The sequence below is a fragment of the Ursus americanus genome, chromosome X (assembly GCF_024610735.1).
Source record: "Ursus americanus isolate L20-20 chromosome X, mUrsAme1.1.p, whole genome shotgun sequence".
Classification (NCBI taxonomy): Eukaryota; Metazoa; Chordata; class Mammalia; order Carnivora; family Ursidae; genus Ursus; species Ursus americanus.
This window is the reverse complement of record NC_142164.1, coordinates 55,897,207-55,920,444: the sequence shown is the minus strand read 5'-3', so window position 1 is coordinate 55,920,444 and position 23,238 is coordinate 55,897,207. Positions and strand designations below refer to the sequence as shown.

General features: G+C 36.5%; 1 protein-coding gene across 4 annotated transcripts in view; it reads right to left on the bottom strand.

The window, feature by feature from the left end:
* The window catches only part of RPS6KA6 (ribosomal protein S6 kinase A6), a 192,356-nt gene that overhangs the window by 136,652 nt on the left and 32,466 nt on the right, over positions 1-23,238 (bottom strand). For all 4 annotated transcript variants that reach the window (XM_045805163.2, XM_087860312.1, XM_087860313.1 and 1 more), the window contains exon 2: positions 6,041-6,100. In XM_045805163.2, coding sequence (XP_045661119.1) covers positions 6,041-6,100 — 60 coding nt within the window. The remainder of the gene's footprint in view (positions 1-6,040; positions 6,101-23,238) is intronic.

Sequence of the window (23,238 nt, the reverse complement as noted above, 5' to 3'; positions counted from 1 at the left end):
TCTCAGAAGAGCAAACAATCTCACCTAGTTTGTCGCAGGCATCCCTCAGATCCCTATCTTTATCCTGTCTGTGTCTGAGCCTTCTGCCCACCAGGTGGCACAACGTTCCTGTGTTTTATCTCAGGCATGCCAGGTGGGATTCAAAACTCCAAATTTCAGGGACCTGGCACTGCATGGACCCATGCTGATGCTCTGAGAGAGGGTCTCACTGAGCTGTGGCTGGTTTGGGTTTTTTCCAAAAGGTCAGTCACAAGAACATGTAGGGCAATAGAGTTTATGGTAAAGCACAGCAAAAAGCCAGCATCAAGGTTAGCTGACCTCAGTAGGTGTCTCTGTTCCTATACTAATGAACAGGCCCGCTCAATGTTGCCCAAGGGCTCTTTTGTCTGTGGAGAGGCAGTGCCACCTCTCCCAAATGCACTCAAAGAATGCGAACTGTTTCTCCCAGTGTGACTCAGGGGATCCTCAGACACACTGTCCGCTCCTGAACTTCCCACTTCCTCCTTCTCCACAGGAGCACCTCTATGCCCATCAGGCTCCACACTGCCAATGGCACAGACTTCTAAAACTTCAGATCTTGAGCTCCACTGCTTGTAAAAATTTGCGATAATCAGCCCCTCATTTTCCCCATCAATTTTTTGTGGGGAATGTTTTTTCTGCAATGCCCTGCATCCATATTCTCTCTCTCTCTCTCTCTCTCTCTCTCTCTCTCCCATCACCCTGATCAGGGTTCCTTCCCTCTACAGTACCATGATTCTTTTCTCCCCCAAATCACATCTCCACATTCCATACCCTCCAAAATGTGGCCTCTTTTCTCACTCTGGTTGTGCAGATTATTTTCTCAGTCCTCAGATCATTTTCCTGGATGTTCAGAATGATTTGATATTTATCTAGCTGTGCTCAAGGGATGAGGTAAGCATAGGGTCCCCCTACTACTCTGCTACCTTCACTTCCAAGGGTTCAATTTTTTTTAAATGCTAAATGAATAAAAAGCAGAAGTAAGGACCAAATTTGCAAGGGAATAAAAACATTGAAGCACAGCAAGGATAAATGTCCAGAATGGAAAGAGAAAGGAAGGAAAAATCCACCCTATGAGAAGCAGGCACCCCAAATTAAGGGACTTCCTCCTTATAGCTACACATGAGTTTAAGTAACACACACTTATAAAAGAATATTTCTTTGTGATCACAATTGTAGTACAGCTTGAAATCCGGCATTGTGATGCCCCCAGCTTTGTTTTTCCTTTTCAACACCTCCTTGGCGATTCGGGGCCTTTTCTGGTTCCATACAAATTTAAGGACTAATTATTCCAGTTCTTTGAAAAATGTCATTGGTATCTTGATTGGGATAGCACTGAAAGTGTAGATTGCTCTGGGTAGCATGGACATTTTAACTATGTTAATTCTTCTGATCCATGAGCAGGAATATTTTTCCATCTTTTTGTGTCTTCTTCAATGTCTTTCAAGAGTGATTTGTAGTTTCTAGAATATAGATCCTTTATGTCTCTGGTTAAGTTAATTCCAAGGTAACGTATGCTTTTCAGTGCTATTGTAAATGGGATGGATTCCCTAATTTCTCTTTCTTCAGTCTCATTATTCGTGTATAGAAATGCAACTGATTTCTGAGCATTGATTTTGCATCCTGCCACATTACTGAATTGCTCTATAACTTCTAATAGTTTGGGAGTGGATTTTTTTGGGTTTTCCATATAGAGTATCATGTTGTCTGTGAAGAGGAGAGCATAGGCAGCAACCTCTACGACATCAGCCACAGCAACCTTTTTCATGACATATCTCCAAAGGCAAGAGAAACAAAAGATAAAATGAACTTGTGGGACTTCACGAAGATAAAAAGCTTTTGCACAGCCAAGGAAACAGTCAAAAAAACTAAGAGGCAGCCCACAAAATGGGAGAATATATTTGCAAATGATGCTACAGATAAAAGACTGGTATCCAAGATCTACAAAGAACTTCTCAAACTCGAATACACAAGAAACAAATAAACAAATCATAAAATGGGCAGAAGATATCAACAGACACTTTTCCAATGAAGACATACAAATGGCTAACAGACACATGAAAAAATGTTCAAAATCATTAGCCATCAGAGAAATTCAAATCAAAACCACACTAAGAGACCACCTTACGCCAGTTAGAATGGCAAAAATTGACAAGGCAAGAAACAACAATTGTTGGAGAGGATGTGGAGAAAGGGGATCCCTCCTACATTGTTGGTGGGAATGCAAGTTGGTACAGCCACTCTGGAAAACAGTGTGGAGGTCCCTTACAAAGTTAAAAATTGAGCTACCCTATGACCCAGCCATTGCACTACTGGGTATTTACCCCAAGATACAGACGGAGTGAAGAGAAGGGCCATATGCACCCCAATGTTCATAGCAGCTCTGTCCACAATAGCTAAATCATGGAAGGAGCCGAGATGCCCTTCAACAGATGACTGGATTAAGAAGTTGTGGTCCATATATATAATGGAATATTATTCATCTATCAAAAAGAATGATTTCTCAACATTTGCTGCAACATGGACGGCACTGGAGGAGATAATGCTAAGTGAAATAAGTCAAGCAGAGAAAGACAATTATCATATGGTTTCTCTCATCTATGGAACATAAGAACTAGGAAGATCGGTAGGGGAAGAAAGGGATAAAGAAAGGGGGGGTAATCAGAAGGGGGAATGAAGCATGAGAGACTATGGACTCTGAGAAACAAACCGAGGGCTTCAGAGGGGAGGGCGGGGTGGGGGAATGGGATAGGCTGGTGATGGGTAGTAAGGAGGGCACGTATTGCATGGTGCACTGGGTGTTATAAGCAACTAATGAATCATCAAACTTTACATCAAAAACCAGGGATGTACTGTATGGTGACTAACATAATATAATAAAATATTTTAAAAAATTAAAAAAATAAAAGAATATTTCTTAAGGGATTCTTAAGACAGACACATATCAAGAATGGTTTCTATAATTAGAAACATAGGGTTTCAAAATATCAGGAAATCATTTTTTATGTACATTTTCAGATAAATATAACAATTATATTTCTGGGTAATAAAAATATTTATCAATTTAGAGACTAAACACACTGCTGATGGTGTACTAATGTAGTGAACAAAAATCTAATTGTTAAGTACTTCTTCTTTTGAAATTCCTAAAACATTGGTAGCATTAAAAATTTGTATTTTATTTGAGGTAGTAATAACCATTCCATACAAACTTTAAAAGTAAATATGAATGGATCATAAACTACCAAATATAAAACATCTCTACTTATTTTGACAACATAAAATAATTAATTCATGTCTGTAATCTACTAAAGAAGAATCATGACATCTTTTTTTTTTCTAACCTGGACACTGTTGGGAGAAATCGGGGACTAGGTAGTGAAATATGATATCATATATCTTTTATCACTTAATGCTTACAAAATATGAACACTGCTTGAGAAATGGAAAAGTTCATTATTACTAATCTGGACATATTAAAATTATACTAACTATAATTTAGTTTTGTTAATCATATGCTAGATATATACAGATATAGATATCTGGAGTGTGAGAAGCAATTTACTTAATTTTGCCTGTTTTAACTGAAGAAAAGCGATCAGATGACCATGAAACTCCAAAGCTACAATAAGTGAGATGAAGTGGATTAGCTGTCTAAATCAGTCAATAACAAAATAGCATCAGGCAACATAGGCAATTCCTAAGTTCAAATTTAAAGAATACTGCTTAAAGAATCTATGCATCATGGAGCAATCTCTACAACTCTCCACTATTAAAACAAACAAACAAACAAATGAAAAAGAACCGCCAACCACAAAAAAACATACAGCTCCCAGCATCACACTGGAATAGGCAACCACATCCCCAAAAATCCTATATACAAAAACATTAATCAAAGAGATAAATTTATATGGTCAGTGTTTCTTATCACTCATATAATTTAACTGATACCAAATGAGTAAGTAAACCATCACACAGCAAACCATCACAGAGTCAAGTTCAGATAACTCAGGCTATAAACTAAATCAAATCCTGGGGCACCTGGGTGGCTCAGTCAGTTAAGCATCTGCCTTTGGATCAGGTCGTGATCCCAGATCGAGCCCTATGTCAGGGTCCCTGCTCAGCGGGAAGCCTGCTTTTCCCTCTCCCTCTGCCTGCTGTTTCCCCTGCTTGTTTGCGCTTGCTCACTCTCTCTCTTTTTAAATAAATAAATAAAAGTATTTTTAAAAAACCTAAAATCCTTAGAAGTGATTCTAGGTCCCTGATTCTCCAAAACTTCAGATTTCCCCTTTCTAACCACTGAAGGTGACTAATTAAGATCACATTAGCATTGATCACTATATATTTTTACTGTCTTTCCATTAAAAGTATAGTTCCTGATTCTTTTTTAGAATCAGGGAAGGCTAAACATTTGACAATAACCCTATATATACATCTATGTGTTTATGTTGACTACACATATATGTGCACATGAACACACACACATTTTTTTCTGCCTCCTATGGTGTGGGGCATAGTATTTCCCTGTTAATTTATTAATTTTAAAATATACCCTTCCCTACTGCCTTTTCTATTTTCCTATACTTTATCTTTTAGAAACTATTAACATTACTATGCTTCTTAGTACATATGATCTGTAGAGAAAGCCTTGGATGATTTTGATAGAAGCTTATATTTAATTAAACTCAAAATTAACGTGTTATTTATATTAAGTAAATTGCAAAATAAATAATGACATTTTATCTGTTAATCAGAACTAAGATTATTGTTACATGATCACAACCTGCTGAGATAGTGAATTTTTACATAGACTATTTCAAAGAAGAATCTTGGACAAACCCAATTTAACTCGGCTGGTCCTATCTGAAAAAAATCCTCTTATAAACCAGTTTCAGGGGGAAAAAAGTGCATCAAGGTTGATTTTATGCATAACTAAATAAGAGAAGGATGATGCTTTTCTTATTTTCCACTTCCTTGAGTCTACACAATACCCAGATGACTTAACATGAGGCACACCAGGTCGTAAGTCTCGCTTTTGCTACTTGTTAGTTTGACGACCTAGTATAAATCACAACCTCTCAAGGTCTCAAAAACCTTACCTATACAATGGGATTATTACAAAATATTGTCTCTGAGGCTCCTTCCAGCTTAAACAATCCATAATTCCATGAAAAAAATTATTGAAATGATAATCATAAAATAACAAAATAAATGTGGATTTACATCTTTTTCAGACCCTTCTTAAAATCTTAAGAAAACCCTTCTGTAAAACTAGATCTTGTAAAATGAGGGACTAGAACATAGACCTGGTATAATGGCCCAATAGCTAAATGGTCTTTAAAACTAGTTAGATGGGCGCCTGGGTGGCTCAGTCAGTTAAGTGTCTGCCCTCAGCGCAGGTCATGATCCCAGGGTCCTGGGATCGAGTCCTGCTTCGGGCTCCCTACTCAGTGGAGAGCCTATTTCTCCCTCTCCCTCTGCTGCTCCCTCTGCTTATGCATTCTCTATTTCTCACTCTCTCTCTGTCTAATAAATTAAAAATCTTAAAATAAATTAAACAAAACTAGTTAGAAAATTCTTAAATAATTTAGATGTAATACTTTTTCAAAGCCAGCAAATGGATTTTAAATGACATCAGGTTAAATATTTCTACACTACATCTATTTTCTACCCTAAAGTTGAAGGTAATCTTTAGTTTAATTCAGAAGATTCTGTATTTAAGTAACCCAGTTACTCATATACTAGTAAGTAAAAATTTCATTCATTATTACACTTAAGATAGCTGAATTCCATGGCATATAAACTATACCTCGATAAAGTCTTTTAAAAATTTTCCATATAAAAATTTCTGACAAAAAAGTCCTATATTTTAAACTGCTATTATTTTATTAATAATTGAATTTGCTTATTATTAACTTACCTAAATAAATTTCTTTAATTGACAGGTGATTTTCTCCTTTCCCTTTATTCTCTTTCCTTATATTTTAAAAATGTAGCACAGTGGGTTAATGAAAGTACTTACTTGGCAAGAATCTGCTTCTCCTTCTTCCATTGGCTCATCAACCATTTGAAGACCATTCACCTGAAAAATATTGTTCAAAAACTGAAGTTCAGGATTACTAGAACAAGAGTAAGAACTAAGAATAATATAACCCCAGGCATTTCCCATCATGCTCTAACAAGATCCACACTGACTGAAACACAAAATGTCAAAGGACACATAGAAGGTACTTAGAATAGGAACATTACTAATATGGTTTCCAGATTGTTCTTGAGAATCCTTAACTTTCAGAACTGTATGTTTCATCTCATACTATTTAGAGCTTTGTTATGATTTATTAACATATACTAAACATATGACTTTTGTGCTTTCAGTAATACTGTCCCCAGCCAAACACCAAAAAAAAAAAAAAACAAACCAAAAAACAAACAAACAAAAAACCAAAACCAATTCAATTAAAAATGGGCATGACTATCTGCAGACTCTAAAGATTAAAGAACAGCAAGCAGATTAGGGAGGGAGAACAAAATTCAAAGAATAACCAGCACTATGGTGAGTTTTGTAGGTTTATTTAAAAACTTTATCTCTTGACTTTGACCCAAGAAAAGACTGACAGAGTCATGGAACTCCACAGTGGGAATGAACAATATTTCCAAGAAAAACCTCACTTTCTGGAAAAAGGCACAGGAAAAGACACACTTTTGAGCTATTGAACATAAGAATTACACGTTTTCTTTTTTCCCAGTCCTGCTCCAAGGCAAGCCCCAATCAAGAGAAAACCTATCTGATCAAAGAGACCAGGAAAAGAGGCTCATATGATTAAATGGAAAAAAAGTGTGTGTGAGAGGAGGTATTTCCTATTATTTCCTGTGATTTTTTCACACTCTCCTTCACTTCATCCCAAGGGCAGCACTAACAGTACAAACCTGTGTGACATCATGAAAGACTAAAACTCTGAGAGAAAATCAGTTCTGCTGACAGGAATCAGGAAGGGCCCATGGGAATTGGAGAATCCATAGAAGATATCATGAAAAAGATAGAAAGGGAAAAGGAGATCCCCTAATTCTGTGTACGAACAGACACAATTACTGGTCTCACAACAAATTGCATGTGTGTAGAATAGAATCAAAGAAGTCTAACAAAGGGCTTAAAAACTGAACTGCAACATAAACCACTGATCAGGTCAAAAACTAACTACTGAGTTAGTGCATGCAGAGTTCTGACCCAAAAAATCTGAAGACATACTTAATGTTGGAAGCGTCAGACAGAGAGAGTGAGACATAACTTGAACCTAATTAGGCAGACTTAAAATCAACAGGTATCAATTCCAGAATAACTCTGAGGTTGAAATATCTGACAAGGATTAGGCAGCTATTATAACTATGCTTCTTAGTTAAAAATATACACACTTGAAAAGAAATAAACACACGCGAATGGAATGATAAAAAGTTATAAGCACATGGAACTTTCCCTGGAATAGACCATATACTGGGTCACAAAACAGGACTCAACCAAAACCAAAAGACTGAGATTATTCCCTGCACATTATCAGACCACAATGTTTAGAAACTGGAACTCAAGCACACAGAAAAATTTAGAAGAAACGCGAATACTTGGAAACTAAGAACCATCCTACTTAAGAATGATTGAGTAAACCAGGAAATCAAAGAAGAACTTAAGCAATTTACGAACACCAATGAGAATGAAAACACATCGGTCCAATACCTATAGGACACTGTAAAGGCAGACCTAAGGGGAAAATACATAGCCATCCAAGCCTCACTCAAAAAAATAGAAAAATCTAAAAAGCACTCCTTATATTCACACTTTAAGAAGATGGAGTTGGAACAGAAGAACAGGCCGAACCCACGCAAGAGAAGGCAATTGATAAATATAAGAGCAGAGATCAATGAATTAGAAACCAGGAGCACAGTAGAGCAGATCAACAAAACCAGAAGCTGGTTCTTTGAAAGAATAAATAAGATTGATAAGCCACTGGCCAGACTTATTCAAAAGAATAGAAAAAGGACCCAAATTAACAAAATTATAAATGAAAGGGGAGAGATCACGACCAACACCAAAGAAATAGGAAGAATCCTTAGAAACTACTATCAACAACTATATGCCAATAAATTAAACAACCTGGAAGAAATGGATGCCTTCCTGTAAACCTATAAACTACCGAGTCTGAAACAGGAAGAAACTGATTATTTAAACAGACCGACTAATTATGAAGAGATTGAAGCAGTGAGCAAAAACCTCCCCAAAAACGAGAGTCCAGGGCCTGACGGATTTCCCAGGGAATTCTATCAAACATTCAAAGAAGAAATAATACCTATTCTCCTGAAGCTGTTTCAAAAAAGTAAAAACAGAAGGAAAACTACCAAACTCATTTGATGAGGCCAGGATTACCTTGATTACCAAATCAGGCAAGGACCCCATCAAAAAGGAGAATTATACACCGATATCCCTGATAAATATGGATGCCAAAATTCTCCACAAGATCCTAGCTAATAGGATCCAACAGTACATTAAAAGGATTACCCATCATGACCAAGTGGGATTCATCCCTGGGATGCAAAGGTGATTCAACATTCACAAATCGATCAGTGTGATGGATCATATCAAGAAGAAAACAGTCAAGAACCATATGAACCTCTCAATTGATGCAGGAAAAGCATTTGACAAAATACAGCATCCTTTCCTGATTAAAACCCTTCAGAGTGTAGGAATAGAAGGTACATTCCTCAATTTCATAAAAACCATCTATGAAAAGCCTACAGCAAATATCATTCTCAATGGAGAAAAGCTGGAAGCCTTTCCCTTAAGATCAGGAACACGACAAGGATGCCCACTCTTGCCATTATTGTTCAGCATAGTACTAGAAGTCCTTGCAACCGCAATCAGACAACAAAAAGGAATAAAAGCTATTCAAATCGGCAAAGAAGAAGTCAAACTCTCTCTCTTCGCAGATGATATGATACTCTATATGAAAAAACCAAAAGACTCCACCCCAAATTACTAGAACTCATACAACAATTCAGTAATGTGGCAGGATACAAAATCAATGCTCAGAAATCAGTTGCATTTCTATAAAGGAACAATGAGTCTGAAGAAAGAGGAATTAGGTAATCGATTTCATTTACAATAGCACCAAAAATCATACGATATCTTGGATTTAACTTAACCAGAGAGGTAAAGCATCTATACTCAAGAAACTACAGAACACTGATGAAAGTCATTGAAGAAGACATAAAAACATGGAAAAATATTCCATGCTCATGAATAGGAAAAATAAAGAGTTAAAATGTCTATGCTACCCAGAGCAATCTACACATTCAATGCCATCCCGAAAAAATACCAGTGACATTTTTCAAAGTGCTGAAACAAAGAATCCTAAAATTTGTGAGGAACCAGAAAAGACCCCGAATCACCAAGGAAATGTTGAAAAAACAATGCTGGGGGCATCACATTGCCGGATTTCAAGCTATACTACAAAGCTGTAATCACAAAGACAGCATGGTACTGTCACAAAAACAGACACATAGACCAATGGAACAGAATAGAGACTCCAAAAATGGACCCTCGGCTCTATGGTCAACTAATCGTTGACAAAACAGGAAAAAAACATCCAGTGGAAAAAAGACAGTCTCTTGAATAAATGGTGCTGGGAAAATTGGACAGCTATATACAAAAGAATGAAACATGACCACACTCTCACACCATACACAAAGATAAACTATAAATGGTTGAAAGTCCTCGATGTGAGACAGGAATCCATCAAAATCATAGAGGAGAACAGAGGCTGTAACCTCTTCGACATCAGCCACAGCAACTTCTTTCTTGACAAGTCTCCAAAGGCAAGGGAAACAAAAGAAAAAATGAACTTTTGGGACTTCATCAAGATAAAAAGTTTCTGCACAGCAAAAGAAACAGTCATCAAAACAAAGAGGCAACCCACAGAATGGGAGAAGATATTGGCAAATGAAACCACAGGTAAAAGGCTGGTATCCAAGATCTACAAAGAACTTCTCAAACTCAATACACAGGAAACAAATAATGAAATAAAAAAATGGGCAGAAGATATGAACAGATGCTTTTCCAATGAAGATATACAAATGGCCAACAGACACATGAAAAAATGTTCAAAATCATTAGCCATCAGGGAAATTCAAATCAAAACCACATTGAGATACCACCTTACACCAGTTAGAATGGCAAAAATGGACAAGGCAAGAAACATCAAATGTTGGAGAGGATGGAAGAAACGGGAACCCTCTTACACTGTGGGTGGGAATGCAAGTTGGTACAGCCACTTTGGAAAACAGTGTGGAGGTTCCTCAAAAAGTTAAAAATAGAGCTACCCTATGACCCAGCAATTGCACTACTGGGTTTTTACCCCAAAGATACAGATGTAGTGAAGAGAAGGGCTATATATACCCCAATGTTCATAGCAGCATTGTCCACAATAGCTAATTGTGGAAGGAGCCGAGATGCCCTTCAACAGACGAATGGATAAAGAAGATGTGGTCCATATATACAATGGAATATTACTCTGCCTTCAGAAAGAACGATTTCACAACATTTGCAGCAACATGGACAGGACTGGAGGAGATTATGGTAAGTGAAATAAGTCAAGCAGAGAAAGACAATTATCATATGGTTTCACTCATTTGTGGAACATAAGGAATAGCAGGGAGATCGGTAGGAGAGGAAAGGGAAGAAGACAGGGTGGGGGGTAACCAGAAGGGGGAATGAACCATGCGAGACTATGGACTCCAGGGAAACAAACTGAGGGCTTCAGAGGGGACGGAGTAGGGGAATGGGATAGGCCGGTGATGGGTATCAAGGAGGGCACGTATTGCATGGTGCACTGGGTGTTATACGCAAGCAATGAATCATGGAACTTTACATCAAAAACTAGGGATGTACTGCATGTTGACTAACATAATATAATAAAAATTATTATAAAAAAAAGAAAGTGTAAACTATAAAAAGTGTAAATAATTTTAGACAAAAATAATAATAAATGATTTTAAAAAGTACTGGGTTGGCTCAATAAAAAAAATGGAGATGACAGAGGAAATAAATTTGAAGATATAGCAATAGAAATTAACCAATATGAAGAAGAAAATGAAAAATGATTAAAAGCAAATGAACAAGAGCCTCAGAGACATGTAAAATGTGAGAAGATCTAAAATCCATATCAACATCCCAGAAGTGATACAGAATTATTTAAATAATGGCAAATACATTCATATAAATTTTGAAAAGAGAAAAATCTATTGAGACAGAAAGTAATCTAGTTGTCTTAGGGGTATGGGATTAGGAAATGGGGGTAACAGATAAAGGGTAAAATGTTTCTTTATGATGTGATAAAAAGTTCTAAAACTGTGGCGATAGCTTTGCCTATCTGTAAATATACTAATATTCTGCTGTGTAGAAGCTTTTTGGTTTTTTATGATATAACTGACATACAATATTGTATTATCTTCAGGTGTACAACATAGTGAGTTCACATGTGCATATATTGCAAGATGGCCACAAAAATAAGTCCAGTTACCATCTACCACCTTACAAATTCAATACATTACTGACTATAAATCCTAAGCTATACATCATATACACATGACTTATTTGTTATTTATAAGTGGAAGTTGGTACTTCTAAATTTCCTCCAACAATTATGCTTCCCCAATAACCTATCCTTGTGGCAACCACCAATCTGTACTCTGTATCATGAATCTGGGTTTTGTTTGTTTTATTTTTATTCCACATGTACATAAGATCATGCAATATTTGTCTATGTCTGACTTATTTCATTAGCATAATGCCCTGAAGGCCAATTCATGCTGTTGAAAATGACAGGATTTCATTATTTTTTATGGATGAGTAATATTCTATTGTGTGTGTGTGGGTGTGTGTATACATACATGAGTTCTTATTTATCCATTCATCATCAATGCACACTTAGGTATCCCATATCTTGGCTATTTAAATAATGATGTATAAACACAGAAGTGGAAATATCGTTTTGAATTAGTGTTTTCATTTTCTTTGCAATGTTACCCAGTACTGCAATTGCTGGATCCTACCTACTTTGAGAAACCTCAATACTATTTTCCATAGATGCTGCACCTATATATATTCCCACCAAAAAGCATATGAGGTTTCTGTTTTTTCCACATTCTTCCAAACACTGGGTATCTTTTTGATAACAGCCATTCCCAAAGGTGTTAGATAATATCTCTTTGGAATTGATTTGCATTTTCCTGTTAAATTAGTGACATTGAGAATATTTTCATATACCTCTTGGGCATCAGTATGCCTTCTTTGTTAAAGTGTCTATTGAGATCCTCTGCCTATTTTTAAAATTTTTTTTAAATTTTATTTTTTTTTAAGATTTTATTTATTTGACAGAGAGAGACAGGCAGCGAGAGAGGGAACACAAGCAGGGGGAGTGGGGGAGGAAGAAGCAGGCTCCCAGCAGAGGAGTCTGATGCGGGGCTCGATCCCAGAACGCTGGGATCACGCCCTGAGCTGAAGGCAGACACTTAACGACTGAGCCACCCAGGCGCCCCTAAAATTTTATTTTTTAAGTAATCTCTACAACCAACATGGGGCTTGAATTTACAACCCCAAATTAGAAGTTGCATGTTCTATTGACCAAGCCAGCCAGGCGCCCCCCTCTGCCAATTTTTTAAAACTGTTTTATTTTGGTTTGGTTTTGTAATTGAATTGTATGAGTTCTTTCTATATTTTGGATATTAACCCCTTACCAGTTATATGATTTGCAAATATGTTCTTTCAGTAGGTTGCTTTTCTTCATTTTTTTGTCAGTTTTCCTTTGCTGTGCAGAAGTTTTTTTAGTTTGAAGTAGTCCCACCTGTTTATTTTTGCTTTTGCTTCCCTTGCCTTTGGAGTCACATCTTAAAAAACATATTGCTAAAAAACTGACTGATCAAAGAAATTACCATCTAAGTTTTCTTCTAGGATTTTTATCGTGTCTGGTCTTACAGCAAAGTTTCTATTCCATTTTGAGTTAATTTTGTATATAGTATAAGAGAGTGTTCCACTTTAATTCTTTGGATGTAGCTGTCAAGTTTTCCCAACATCATTTATTAAAGAGACTGCATTTTCCCCATTGTGTATTCTTGCCACTTTTGTAAATAAATAAATTGACTATATATTGGTGCTTTTACTTCTGGACTATTCTATTCCATTGATCAATGTGTTTGTTTTTATGCCAATACCATACTGTTTTGATTACTATAGTTTTGCAATACATTTTAAAATCAGGGTGCATGGGGGCACTTGGGTGGTTCAGTGGGTTAAGTGTCCGCCTTCGGCTCAGGTCATGATCTCCAGGTCCTGGGATCAAGCCCTGCGTTGGGCTTCCTGCTCAGCAGGGAGTCTGCTTCTTTTTCTCTCTCCCTCTGCCCCTCCCCACCACTCGTTCTCTCCCTTTCTCCCTCTCTTTCTCTCAAATAGGTGGATAAAATCTTTAAAATAAAATTAAAATAAAATAAAATAAATAAAATCAGGGTGCATGATACCTCCAGCTTTGTTCTTTCTCAATACTGTTTTGGCTATTCAGGGTTTTGTGGTTCTATACAAATCTTAGAATTATTTGTCCTATTTCTGTAAAAAATTTCAGTGTAATTTTAATAGGGACTACATTGAATCTGTAGTATATCTGGGGTACCTTGGACAATAATATTAATTCTTGCAATCCATGAGCACAGAATATCTTTCCATTTATTTGTTTCTTCTTCAGTTTCATTCATCAATACTTGCTATTTTTCAGTGTACAGGTCTTCACCTCCTTGGTTAAATTTATCCCTGTTTTATTCATTTTGATGCAACTGAAAATGGAGTTGTTTCCTTGATTTCTTTCTTATTAGCTCTGATAATTTTGTGGTGGAGTCTTTAGGGTTTTCTATATATAGCATCATGTCATCTGCAAATAGTGACAGTTTCACTTCTTTCTTACAAATATGAATGCTTTTATTTCTTTTACTTGCCTACATGCTGTGGTTAGAATTTCCAATACCATGTTGGGGGCTCCTGGGTGGCTCAGTCATTAAGCGTCTGCCTTCGGCTCAGGGCATGATCCCGGGGTTCTGGGATCAAGCCCCACATCGGGCTCCTCCACTGGGAGCCTGCTTCTTCCTCTCCCACTCCCCCTGCTTGTGTTCCCTCTCTCGCTGGCTGTCTTTCTCTCTGTCAAATAAATAAATAAATAAAATCTTTTTTTTTTTAAAGAATTTCCAATACCATGTTGAATAAAGGTAAGAATAGGCATCTTTGTCTTATTCCTGATCTTAAGGGACAAGCTTTCAACTATTCACTGTCGAGTGTTAGCTGTCAGTTGGCCATATATGGCCTTTATTATATTGAGGTACATTCTCTCTATGCTCACATTGTTGAGAGTTATCACAAATAAATGTTGGAATTTTGTCAAATGCTTTTTCTGCATCTACTGAGAGGATCATATGATTTTTATCTTTCATTATTGAATGCAGCTTATCATGTTATTTTTAGATGTTGAATCATCCACACATCCTTGGAATCAATTCCATGTGGTCATGATGTATAATCCTTTTTTTAAAAGATTTTATTTATTTGAGAAAGAAAGAGAAAGCACAAGCAAGTGGAGGAGCACAGGGACCAGAAACTCCCCAAGTGGGGAGTCCAACATGGGGCTTGATCCCAGGACCCTGAGATCACGACCTGAGCGGAAACCAGGAATCAGACACTCAATCGACTGTGCCACCCAGGCACCCCATATGATCCTTTTAATGTATTGTTGAATTCATTTTCTAACATATGGCTGTTTTTGGCATCTCGTTTCATTAGGGATATTGGCCTATATATATATTTTTTAAGTCTATGTGTCTGGTGTTGGTATCAGATTAAAGCTTGTCTCATTATAATTCTTCATAATAATCTCTTATGACCCTTTGTATTTTTATGTTATCACTTGTAGCCTTTTTTTCATTTCTGATTTTACTTATTGGAGCCCTCTTTTTTTGTTGGTAAGTCTAAAGTTTTTATTTATTTTATCTTTTTAAAGAATCAGCTATTAATTAAATTGAAATTTACTATTGTCTTTTTAGTCTCTATTTCATTTATTTCCTTTATTATTTCCTTCCTTCTGCTAACTTTGGGATTTTTTTCTAGTTTATTTAGGTATAAAGTTAAATTATTTACTCGAGATTTCTTTTGTTTCTTGAGGTAGGCCTTTATTGCTATGACTCTCCCTCTGAGTTCTTTGCTGCATCTGATAGGTTTTGGTATGTAGTATTTCTGTTTTCATTTATCTCTAAATATATTTTTTAAATTTCTCCTTTGATTTTTTCTATGACCCCATAGTTGTCCAGTAACATGTTTAATTTCCATGTATTTGTAGTTTTTCCAGTTTTCTTCTCGCAATTAATTTTTAGATTCATACCACTGTCGTCAGATAAGATGCTTCATATTTTTCCATTCTTCTTGAATTTATTGAGACTTGTTTTGTAGCCTAATATGTAATCTATCTGGGAGAATATTCCATGTGCACTTCAGAAGTAGTCTGCTGGTTTTGGATGGAATGTTCTGTATGTATCTATTAAGTCCATCTAGTCTAATGATAATTGAAGACCAATGTTTTCTTACTGAAACAAGGTTTCATATATGTCTGAATATAATCTACCCATTGATATAACTGGCATGTTAAAATCCCTACTATTATCGTATTGCTGTCAATTTCTTCATTTAATAATTTCTCCCTGTTAACATTTGCTTTTACATATTTTGGTGCTCCTACCTTGGGTGCATATATATTTATAAGTATTAGATCTTCTTGACCCCTTTATCATTATGTACAGTCTCTCTTTGTTGCTCACTATAGCCTTTGTTTCAAAGTCTCTTTTGTCTGATATCAGTGTAGCTATACCACCTTGCTTTTCATTTCCATTTCCATGAAAAATATTTTCCCATCCTTTCACTTTTAGTCTGTGTGTATCCCTACTTCTGAAGTAAATCTCTCATGGGAAGTATACAGATATGTCTTTTTGATTTGTTTTGTTTTTGTTTTTTAACACATTCAGCCACTCTCTTTTGATTGAAGTACATTTACATTTAAACTAATTATTGATAGGTATGTACTTACTGTCATTTTGTTCCAAGGTTTCTGGTTGTTTTTATAGTTCCCTTGTGTTCCTTTCTTCTCTTTCTCTTTCTTTCCTTGTGGTTTCATGACTTCCTTTAGTGTAATATGTAGACTCCTTTTCCACTTTCTTTAGTGTATTTACTTTAAAATTTTGCATTGTGGTTATCAGGAGGTTCACTCCTGATATGATTCTATGTAAATAAGTCTATTTTAAGTTGATAGCAAATTATATTTGAACACATTCCATAACTCTACAGTTTTACTCCCTACACTACATTTTTTGTGTTTTATTGACACAAAATGAACAACCCTTTAAGAATTTCTAAAAAGAAAGAAAAAGAAAGAAAGAAAGAAAGAAAGAAAGAAAGAAAGAAAGAAAGAAAGAAAGAAAGAAAGAAAAAGAAAGAAAGAAAGTTTTATTCAAGCTCAAGTGAGGACTGTCTGGTATAAACAATCTTCTTCACAAAGAAGCGACTACTTCAATACGGTACAGAAACATTTAGTGCAGGGTTATATACATTTTTTACATAAACAGTCACAAATTATTACAGAAAGAACATATCAGAAAGTTATAGACATTAAGCTTCTAGTATATGCTGGGCTGTATGAATTTAATCTTATGGGAACCAGGAAGTTTCTTACATTTTCTTATCTTTGGTGTTCAGAATGTTCCATTTTGGTTATTTTCTTTAATGCAGCAGATGTTTAATGTGTGATTGGGCCAGAAATAGAACCCATGCTTTCAGGTTTTGCAAAATAATTTTGACCTTGGTAAATACTGAAGTATAGCTTCCCGGGGAACCAGGGACCAGGCCTCACAAACATTAAAAGGTGAAAACTTCCTTTATCAGATTTTGCATTGTGGCTATCATGAAGTTCACATATATGATCCTATGTATATAACAGTCTATTTTAAGTTAATAGCAACTTAATTTGAACACATTCCATAACTACATTTTTACTCCCCACATTTTATGGTTTTGATGTAACATTTTATATCTTTATATTTTATAAATCCCATAACTAATGATCATAGTTTTAATTTTACTACTTTTTTTTCCTTTCACTCTTCATAGAAGTTTATAAATGACTTAACCATTACCTTAACTCTCTATTTGTCTCTTCCAATGAGATTTTTATTTTTTTATGTTTTCTTCTTATCAACTACTGTCATTTCTTTTCAGAGTAAAGAAGTCCCTTTGATGTTTCTTGTAAGGCTGATTTAGTAGTAATGAACTCCTTTAGCTTTTGCTTGTCTGGAACACTCTATCTTTCCTTCAAAGCTGCAATGATAATCTTTCTGGGTGGAATATTCTTACTTGGTTATTTTTGTTTTTTTTTTTTTTCCTTTCAGCACTTTGAATATGTCACTTTGAAATTCCCTTCTGCTTTCAATGTTTCTGCTGAGAAATCTGCTGATAGCCTTATAAGATTTCCTTCGTATGTAACAAGTTGTTTTGCTGCTTTTAAGATTTTCTCTTTATAGTTAACTTTTCACATTTTAATTATAATGTGTCTTGGTGTGGCTCTCTTTGGGTTTATTCTACTTGGAATTCTCTGGGATTCCTGGACCTGGATGTCTGCTTCTTGCCCTACATTAGGGGAATGTTTAACCATTATTTCTACAAATAAGTTTTCTGTCCCTTTTTCTAACTCTCTTCTCCTTCTGAGACCCCTATAATGTGAATGTTATTCTGCCTGATGTTCTGCCAGAGGTCTCTTAAGCTATCTTCATATTTATTTTTATTGTGTTTTCTTCTTTCCACTCCATCTGTTGCTTCACCTTCCAGCTCACTGAACTGTCTTTCTATTTTATCTAGACTGCTATTGAACCATTCTCATGTATTTTTCAGGGCAGTTAATGTATTCTTCAGCTCTGTGACTTCTGTTTGGTACTTCTTTTCTATATCTTTGCTGAAGTTCTGTGTTCATCCATTCTTCTCCCTAAATCAGTAAGCATCTTTATGAACATTACTTTGAATTCTTTATCATGTAGGTTCCTTATTTCCATATTAGGTCTTTTTCTGAGGTTTCGTCCTTTACTTTCATTTGGAACATATTTCTCTGTATCCTCATTTTACTTTTGTATGTGTGTGTTTTTAGGTGTAACAGCTACCTCTCTCAGCCTTGAAGAAGTGACCTTGAGTAGGTGTTGATCCTTCTTGTTCAACCTTGCCCTAGCTCTTAGTCATCTCTTGCACCTTTATGATTGTCTAAACCACCTGATTTATTCTTGATATGCCCCCATTGCTGAGAATGTCAAGACCTGTCAATAATCCAAGTGGATGAACCTCAATTAGCACTTAGTTTCAGGCTGACTGGAAGCCAGACTCTCAGGCAGCAGCTTTTAATGTAAGTATATACAGTTCTGCAGTGCCATAACAATAATCCCTGTCAGCTTCTGGACCAGGAGATCTGGAGGTGTCCCCTGGAAAACAGCTTCAAAACTCAGGGCTCCAGATGAGTATATAAGCTCTTTTCTGGGAAGTCTTGTCAAGTTGTAGCAAAGCCAATGGAGTGCGCAAGATGGTGCCTTCCTGCTTACATTCCCTGGCTATGCTCCCTTAGCCTCTAGATATGTGGCTAACCAGAAACCTTTTCCTTAGGCTGAAGCTCCAGGCTAGGTAAATGGGCCTTTATACAGGAAGACTGGGGTTTTCGGTCTGCTCTATGTGTAGTGCCCTGGGGCTTGCCAAGTGCTGTCTTTCCAACTGTTACAATTCTCTTGATCTCTTCCCTTGTGGTTCTGATGAATTTCTTTAGTGTTATGCTTAGAGTCCTTTATCACTATCTTTTGTGTATCTAATGTGTTTTCTTTGTGGTTACCATGAGGTTCACATATAATGGTCTTTATATACAGATGTCAATTTTAAGTTATTAGCACTTAAATCTGAACACATTGTAAAAACTCTACATTTTTAACCACCCCCATGTTTTATGTTTTCATATCATATTTTATATCTTTAATATGGGTATCCTTAATTAATTATTGTATAGTTAATTTTACTATTTTTGTCTTTTAACCTTCATACTAGCTTTATAAGTGGTTAATCCACTACCTTACTATATATTTTCCTTTAACAAGGAGATTTTTTTTTTTTAGTTTCATGTTTCCTTGTTATTAGTGCCTTTTCTTTTCAGATTAGAGAAGATACTTTAACATTTCTTGTAAGACCAGTTCATTGGTGATGATCTCCCTGAGCTTTTTTTTCTTTTCCCCCCTGGAAAATTTTTATCTCTCATTCAGTTCCGAATGATACCCTTGCCGTGTACAGTATTCTTTGCTGGAAGTTCTTTCCTTTTAGCACTTTGCATATATCATGCCACTTCCTTCTGGCCTGCTGAGTTCTGCCCAAAAATCAGCCCACAGACTTATGGAGGTTCCCTTGCACCTAACTTTTCTCCTGCTGTTTTTAAGATACTTTTTCTTTAAGTTTGACATTTAATTACACTGTGTCTCTGCAGACCTCTTTGGGTTCATTTTATTTGGAACTCTCTGGGCTTCCTGGACCTGGATGTCTGTTACCTTCCCCAGATTAGTAAAGTTTTCAGCCTCCATTTCTTCAAGTGAATTTTCTGCCGCTTTCCCTCTCTCCTTCTTCTAGAACGCTTATAATATAAATATTATTCCACTTCTTTTCCCATGAATCTCTTAAACTATCTGCACTTTTTGTTGTTGCTGTAGTTGCTTTGGGATACTTCTATTGCTCTATCTTCCAAGTCAATGATTTATTTTTCTATTTTATCCACTCTGCTACTAAAACCCTCTCATGTATTTTTCAGTGCAGTCACTGAATTCTTCAGTTCTGTGACTTCTGTTTGGTACTTCCTTATGTTCTCTATCTCTACTGAAGTTCTCACTGTGTTCATCCATTCTTCTCTCAAGTTCAGTATCTTCATGACCATCATTTTGAATACTTCTCAGGAAGATTACCTATTTCCATTTTATTAAGGTCTTTTTCTGAGGTTTTGTGTTGTTCTTTTGTTTGGAACACATTCTGCTTCCTCATTTTGCATGACTTTGTGTTTATGCATTAGGCAAAACAGCTACCTTTCACAGTCATGAAGGAGTGTCTTTGTCTAGAAGATGAACCTTATCATTCAATCCTGCCTTAGCTCTTGACTACCTTTCAATGCTTTGTGATTATCTAAGTAGCCTGATTTAATGGATCCCACCTGTTGAGGGTGTACTAAAACCAGACAGTTTCTGAAACGGAGTGACCTCATTCAAAACCTAGATTTAGGCTGAATGAAAGCCAGTTCCTCAGGCAGCAGCATCTAAACTATGCAAAGATAAACAGTCAGACCACACTCAGAGACCCTACTCACCTCCAGAGTAGGAAATCTGGATTCGTCCCTAGGTGAATGTTGCAAGAATCAGGGCTTCAGAGAACCATATAAGCTCCTTTTTGGGGGCACCAGTGAGCTGTGGCCAGGCAAAGGGAAGACACACAGATGGTGTCCCCATGCCTTCATTCCTTGCGAGTTTCTCTGTACCCTTTAGATTTGTTGCCAAGAAGAAGCCCATCCCTCAGGTTGAAGTCTTAGGACAATGAAATGGGCCTTTTTCTTTTCTTTTTTTTTTTTTCTTTGAACTACTTCCTTTTTAAAAAAATTTTTAACTATGTTTTGTTAGTCACCATACAGTACATCCTTAGTTTTTGAGTAGTGTTACATGATTTATTTTTTGCATATAACACCCACTGCTCCATGCAATATGTGCCTTCCTTAATACCTATCCCTGGCCTAACTCGATCCCCCATCCCTCTCCCATCTGAAGCCCTCAGTTTTTTTCGCAGAGTCCATAGTCTCTCATGGTTCATTCCCCCTTCTGTTTACCCCAACCTTCATTCTTCCCTTCCTTCTCCTACCGATCTCCCTGCTATTCCTTATGTTCCACAAATGAGTGAAACCACATGATAATTCTCTTTCTCTTCTTGACTTATTTCACATAGCATAATCTCCTCCAGTCCCATCCATGTTGCAGCAAATGTTGGGTAATCATTCTTTCTGATGGCTGAATAATATTCCATTGTATATATGGACCACATCTTCTTTATCCATTCATCTGCTGAAGGGCATCTCGGCTCCTTCCACAAATTAGCTATTGTGGACAATGCTGCTATGAACATTGGGGTGCATATGGCCCTTCCCTTCACTATGTCCGTATCTTTGGGATAAATACCCAGTAGTGCAATTGCTGGGTCATAGGGTAGCTCTATTTTTAACTTTTTGAGGAACCTCCACACTGTTTTCCAAAGTGGCTATACCAACTTGCATTCCCATCAACAATGTAGGAGAGTTTCCCTTATTCCGCAACCACTCGACCATTTGTTGTTTCTTGCCTTGTCAATTTTTGCCATTCTAACTGGAATAAGGTGGTATCTCAATGTGGTTGTGATTTGAATTTCCGTGATGGCTATTGATTTTGAACATGTTTTCACATGTCTGTTAGCCATTTGTATGTCTTCATTGGAAAAGTGCCTGTTCATATCTTCTACCCATTTTTTGATTTGATTCTTTGTTTCTAGTGTATTGAGTTTGAGAAGTTCTTTGTAGATATTGGATACCAGCCTTTTATCTGTAGTGTCATTTGCCAATATCTTCTCCCATTCTGTGGGTTGCCTCATTGTTTTAATGACTGTTTCCTTTGCTGTGCAGAAACTTTTTGTCTTGATGAAGTTCCAAAAGTTCATTTTTTTTTGTTTCCCTTGCCTTTGGAGACATGTCATAAATGAAGCTGCTGTGGCCAATGTCCAAGAGGTTACAGACTATGATCTCCTCTACGATTTTGATGGATCCTGGTCTCACATCAAAGTCTTTCATCCGTTTGGAGTTTATTCTTGTGTATGGTGTGAGAGAGTGGTCAAGTTTCATTCTTTTGCATGTAGCAGCCCAATTTTCTCAGCACCATTTATTGAAGAGACTATTTTTCCCCCACTGGATGTTTTGTCCTGCTTTGGCAAAGAATAGTTGACCATAGAGACGAGGGTCTGTTTCTGGAGTCTCTATTCTGTTCCACTGGTCTATGTGTCTGTTTTTGTGCCAGGACCATGCCGTCTTTGTGATCACAGCTTTGTAGTATAGCTTGAAATCAGGCAACGTGATGCTCCCAGCTTTGTTTTACCTTTTCAACATTTCCTTAGCATTTTGGGGCCTTTTTTGGGTCCACACAAATCTAAGGGCTATTTGTTCCAGTTCTTTGAAAAATGTCATTGGTATTTTGATCGGGATGGCACTGAAAGTGTAGATTGCTCTGGGTAGCACAGACATTTTAACTATGTTTATTCTTCTGATCCATGAGCATAAATGTTTTTACATCTTTTTGTCTTCTTCAATTTCTTTCAACAGTGATCTGTAGTTTCTAGAATATAGATCCTTTACGTCTTCTGGTTAAGTTAATTCCGAGATATTGTATGATTTTTGGTGTTATTGTAAATGGAATCGATTCCCTAATTTCCCTTTCTTCAGTCTCATTGTTCGTGTATAGAAACGCAACTGCTTTCTGATCATTGATTTTGTATCCTACCACATTACTGAATTGTCCTAAGAGTTCTAGTAATTTGGGGATGGAGTCTTTTGGGTTTTTCATATAGAGTATCATGTCAGGCCTAACTCATGCAAGAGAAGGCAATTGCTAAATATTAGAGCAGAGATCAATGAATTAGAAACCAGGAGCACAGTAGAGCAGATCAACAAAACCAGAAGCTGGTTCTTTGAAAGAATAAATAAGATTGATAAGCCACTGGCCAGACTTATTCAAAAGAATAGAGAAAGGACCCAAATTAACAAAATTATGAATGAAAGGGGAGAGATCATGACCAACACCAAAGAAATAGGAAGAATCCTTAGAAACTACTATCAACAACTATATGCCAATAAATTAAACAACCTGGAAGAAATGGATGCCTTCCTGTAAACCTATAAACTACCAAGTCTGAAACAGGAAGAAATTGATTATTTAAACAGACCGACTAATTATGAAGAGATTGAAGCAGTGAGCAAAAACCTCCCCAAAAACAAGAGTCCAGGGCCTGACGGATTTCCCAGGGAATTCTATCAAACA